The sequence below is a fragment of the Rhincodon typus genome, chromosome 46, assembly GCF_021869965.1.
Source record: "Rhincodon typus isolate 14 chromosome 46, sRhiTyp1.1, whole genome shotgun sequence".
NCBI lineage: Eukaryota > Metazoa > Chordata > Chondrichthyes > Orectolobiformes > Rhincodontidae > Rhincodon > Rhincodon typus.
This window is the reverse complement of record NC_063377.1, coordinates 6,193,594-6,198,760: the sequence shown is the minus strand read 5'-3', so window position 1 is coordinate 6,198,760 and position 5,167 is coordinate 6,193,594. Positions and strand designations below refer to the sequence as shown.

At 51.8% G+C, this 5,167-nt stretch overlaps 2 protein-coding genes across 2 annotated transcripts in view; one reads left to right on the top strand and one right to left on the bottom strand.

Moving 5' to 3' along the window:
• iqgap3 (IQ motif containing GTPase activating protein 3) overlaps positions 1–647 on the bottom strand; it is a 95,805-nt gene extending 95,158 nt beyond the window's left edge. Inside the window, exon 1 of the mRNA XM_048620288.1 lies at positions 550–647. Coding sequence (XP_048476245.1) covers positions 550–647 — 98 coding nt within the window. The remainder of the gene's footprint in view (positions 1–549) is intronic.
• A 504-nt stretch (positions 648–1,151) lies between these two features.
• LOC109923658 (tetratricopeptide repeat protein 24) overlaps positions 1,152–5,167 on the top strand; it is a 35,459-nt gene continuing 31,443 nt past the window's right edge. The window contains exons 1-2 of the mRNA XM_048620340.1: positions 1,152–1,265; positions 4,109–4,871. Coding sequence (XP_048476297.1) covers positions 4,133–4,871 — 739 coding nt within the window. The 5' untranslated portion in view covers positions 1,152–1,265; positions 4,109–4,132. The remainder of the gene's footprint in view (positions 1,266–4,108; positions 4,872–5,167) is intronic.

Here is a 5,167-nt window from a genome sequence, read left to right as displayed (position 1 = left end):
GGGGGGGGGAGAAAAGTCAGGCTAACTGGGGAGGGGGAAGAAAAGTCAGGCTAACTGAGGGTGGGGAGGGGGAAGAAAAGTCAGGCTAACTGGGGGTGGTGGTGGGCGCTCTTTCCAAGAGATAACACGGGCGCGACGGTCCGAATGGCATCTCCAACAAAAGCAACCTCGCCTCCAGCTCCCAAGTCGGAGTTTCATCCCACACTAGGGCAAAACACAAAGCAAAAAGAAACGACAGAGACAAGTTTAACTTGCATTTTGGTGGTGGGAGGAGGGTGGGGGAACTCGAGTTGGCAATTTGGGAGTTTTGACAAGCGCCTTCCTGGAGAAGTAGCAAGGCATAAAGAAATGCCCGTCGTCCTAAACGTCCAAGACAAAATAGAAATAACGCTTTCTGGCCTCTGAAGGGTTAGAATTATCTTTGGAGATTGACTCCCGGGCAATGCGAGAGAGCAGGGAACCGGAGTTAGCACCAAGTTTTTGCAGAATGAAGGGATGAAGCCGATACCTATCGCTGCAAATCACCGATTATTATTGTTTTACACTGACTTTTTTATGCAAATATTGCACAAGTTGAAGCGAGACTTGTATTTTTCCCACTTACATCCACCCTGGCGCTTTCCGCCCGAATCCACTTCACTCTCCATCGCCCTCCTGAGAATTTTGGCTCAATTGTTCCCTAGTTTTTCCTCACGGAATAAAAAAGTAATTTCCTCAGGGAATGACAACCGCCGCCGACTCTCGCTTCCGAAAATCCCGCCAGAATTCCAACGGCCATAGGCGGCCGGGCGGCGCGAGGCCCGCCGGGAGTTGTAGTTCCAAGAGTCACGAAGCAAGGCGGCGCAGATGGGGGAATGGTCGTACGGACTACAACTCCCGACGTGCGCCGCGGCCGACGCCTGGGGCTATTGTCCCCGATCCTCCACCAAACGGGGAAGTGTTGGGAGGGCGGACTACAATTCCCGTGGTGCGCTGCGACACCCTTGCGTTGGGGTTGGGGGGAAAAGCGGAAGGCGCGATCGCGGATTGGTCCGAGTCACTGTCTATCAAGGGCGCGGGGCGGCCGATCGACGCAAGCCGGGTGGGCGTGTACCCTGGTTGCCATGACGACGGAGGAACACAAGATCCAGGGACATGTTGGCAACTGGATCCCTTGGAACCATAGACTGGAGACCAGCTCCTGCAAAAGAGTGGCTTCTCCATGGATTGCCTTCTGCTCCAGAAAAGGAGGCATTTAAAACAAACTGCAGCATTTTCCTCTTGAGGTAAGGCAGGAGGATGGAGTGTTAAATAGTTTTTATTCCTTGCTTTTTCCCTCTTTCTGCCTTTGCTATTTTGTGTTTCATTCACTTTAGGAGTCGCCGATTGGACCCAGCCTTTGTTGCCCATCCCTATTCTTCCCCTTGAGAAGGTAGTGGTGAGCCACCTTCTTGAACCGCTGCAGTCCATGTGCTGTGCATGATGCCCTTGGGGGATGAATTCCAGGATTTTGACACGGTGACACTGAAGGAACGGTCAATATATTTCCAACTCAGGATGGTGTGACTGGGGCTAGGAGGGGAAATTGCAAGGAGTGGTGTTCCCACGTATCTGCCACCCTTGACCTTCCAGGTGGAAGTGGTCATGCGTTGGGAAGGTGCTGTATGGGGATCTTTGGTGAATTTCTGCAGTGCATCTTGCAGACAGTACACACTGCCGCTACTGAGCGTCGGTGGTGGAGGTAGTGGATGTTTGTGGATGTGGTGCCAATCAAGCAGGGCGGCTTTGTTCTGGATGGTGTCGAGCTTCTCGAGTGTTGTTGGAGCTGTCCCCATCCAGGCAAGTGGGCAATATTCCATCACAGTCCTGACTTGTGCCTTGTAAATGGCAGACAGGCTTTGGGGAGTCAGGAGATATGATACTCACTGCAGTATTCCCAGCCTCTGACCTGCTCTTGTAAACACAGTGTTTAAGTCATAGGTCCAGTTGAGTTTCTGGTCAATGATAATCTCCAGAATGTTGACTGTGGGTGTTTCAGGCAAGTGGGCAATATTCCATCACACTCCTGACTTGCGCCTTGTCAGTGGAGGACAGGCTTTGGGGAGTCAGAAGATGAGTCACTCACTGCTGTATTCCGAGCTTGTGACCTGCTCTGTAACATTTGAACATAGAGGTAGGAATCTTCACATGGTTATCAGGAGGCCTCAGTCAAGTCAAGCCTTCAGTCAGGGGGATCCCAGCACAGTGAATCCAGGCTAGTCTCCGATACCAGAATGAGAGAGAGGGAGGTGCAAGTGGGTGACACAGTTATATAGGTAGGGAGGTGTCTCGAGTTGACAATGCAGTGTGCATTCAGGTTTGATGCTGCCAGAGGGCTTGGGGTGGTTGGCAGTGAGTGAGGGAAGATGAGGCAGGCACTAGTGAGAGTGGTGGAGCAGGAAGTGGGTACAGCAGCAAAGAAAGAGCGAAGTGAAATATCACAGTGAAGGCGGTGGCCCTTACCCTGGCAGAGCAGAGATGGTCATTGAACTTCTGACAGTGCTGGGCATTCTTGCAGACTGCTTTAATCCAGGTCAAACCTTGAACCAGACTGGCACAGTCTGATGTCTTGGCTTCCACTGCTGATCGAAGTATAAGAAAGTCCTCCCTAACTCTCCACCTACACTCACCTTTACTGGCTCCATCCCCGCCTCTTTGACCTGTCTGTCTCCTCTCCACCTATCTCCTCCTCTATTCATCTTCTATCCGCCTCCCCCTCTCTCCCTATTTATTTCAAAACCCCCTTCCCCTCCCCCATTTCTGAAGAAGGGTCTAGGCCCGAAAAGTCAGCTTTCCGGCTCCTCTGATGCTGCTTGGCCTGCTGTGTTCATCCAACTCTACACCTTGTTATCTCAGATTCTCCAGCATCTGCAGTTCCTACTATCTCTATAGGAAAGTCCTGTTGTCGACCAGGATATTGTGCCCTTTAACCCAGTGCAACCCTTCCACATCTATCCTTTCAAGTCCTCTAAGAATCTTGTATGTTTCAGTCAGGTCTCCTCTCATTCTTCTATATTCCAATGCATACAGCCTCAAACAATTCGATCTCTCCTCATAAGACAGTCCTTCCATACCCAGGATCAGCTGAGTGAACCTTCTCTGGACTGCCTCCAGTGTCAGTATATCTTTCCTTAGACAAAACTGTTCTCAGTATTCCAGCTGTGGTCTGACTAATGTCTTCTTTAGTTTCAGCAAAGACTCCCTCCTTTTACACTGCATTCTCTTTCAAATAAAGGCCAACATTCCATTTGTCTTCCCTATCGCCAACTGAACATGCGTGCTAACTTTTTGTGATTCATGCATGAGGACTCCCAAACCCCTCTGTTCCGGAATTTTCTGCAGTCTTTGTCTATTTAAGTATACTCAGCTCCCCTACTCTTCCTGCTAAAGTGCATAATCTCACATTCTCCATTATATTCCATCTGCCAAGTTTTTGCCCATTCACTTAATCTGTCTATATCCTTCTGTAGACTCTTTGTGTTGTTCTCACCACTTGCCTGCCTCCTATTTTTGTGTATTAACATATTAGTGACAAAAGAAAAGCACTTCATTGGCTGTGAAACACATAGGAACCCTGTGAAAGGTGCTATTGTAATGCAGGTTAAGATTGGTTCGCTAGGATGATCCCTGGTGTGGAGGTGTTGGCTTATGAGTAAAGGCTAAACATGTTGGGAGTCTACTCATTGAGAAGAATGAGGTGATCTCATTGAAACATATTGGATCCTTAAGGAACTAGACAAGGTAAGTGTTGGGAGAAGAGTCTGGGACCAGAGGGCATAGTCTCAGAATTAAGGGGCACCAATTTAAGTCTGAGATGAGGAGGAATTTCTTGTCTCAGGAGGTTGAGAGTGTTTGGAATTCCTTGCGACAGAGAGCTGCGGGGTCAGAGTCCTTGTTGATATCTAACGCTCATTTAAGGAAAAGTTGGGGAATCAAGGGTTATGGGGAAAGTAGACTAAGGAATGTTAGATCAGCCACGACCATATTGAATGACAGAGTAAGCTTGAGAAGTAAAACAAGCTGCCTCTTGTTCCTGTTCATTATGGTCTTATTGTCCTCGGAGAGCTAACGCTGTGTTTGCTCCCAATAGGCACGGTCCCGGGACGTTGGGCCAATGTCTTCCGACCTGGCAACAACAGACGAACCATCAGGTGTCATTCAAGGCCAGCGGGAAAATGAGAAGGGCCCAAGGAGGAAGAAACATCACAATAGCGGGGAGCCCGTGGAGAGACGGCAGGACGTGTTGGAAATCCAAGCGGAGATCGAGAGCCTGACCAGGGCCGGAAGCCAGGCCTTGGCTCAGGAACGTTGTGGGGAGGCCCTGACCGCCTTCAAGAAGGCCTTCCTGGCTTCGCTGGATGTGACAGAGCAGCAGGTGCAGAGGGCCTGCGCTTTCAACCTGGGTGCGGCCTACATAGCTTCCGGCCGCCCCGCCAAGGGCCTAGACTTCCTGCTCCGCTCGCAGCCAGACAAAGGCGGGGAGAGGCAGGGCGACCTGCACTTCAACCTGGGCTTGGCCCACGAGGGGCTGGGAGACCCGCCGGCAGCCATCGAATACTACCAGCGGGCTCTGGCCCACTATCAGAGCCAGCAGGGCCACGGCGAGGCGGACACCCACATGAAGCTGGCTGGTTGTCGGGCTCGGGCTGGGGAGCTGGACCAGGCCGGCCGCTGCTTCCGCAGGGCGGGCCTGGCCTATCGGCGGGCCGGGAGCCTGGACCTGGCCGCCATTGCCCTCAACGAGGCCGCATGCCACATGCTGCAGTGCCAGTGCTTCACCGCTGCGGAGATCACAGAGGTGCTGAACGAGTGCCGGACTGTCTGCACCAACATGCAGAACAAGGCCCTCCTCGGTGAGTGCACTTTCCAGGGAGTCACTGTTTCAAAGACCACACACAACCAGTAGGCCTCAGGAAGTAGGGTGGCATGGTGGTTCAGTGGTTAGCATAGCCGCCTCACAGCACCGGGGATCCAAGCTTGATCCCACACTTGGGCAACTGAATGGAGTTTGCACGTTCTCCCCCCGTGTCTGCGTGGTTCCCTCTGGGTGTTCCGGTTTCCTCCCACAGTCCAAACGTGTGTAGGTTAGGATGGATTGGCCATGCTAAATTGTCCCATAGTGCCCAGGGATGTGCAGGTTAGGGTGGAT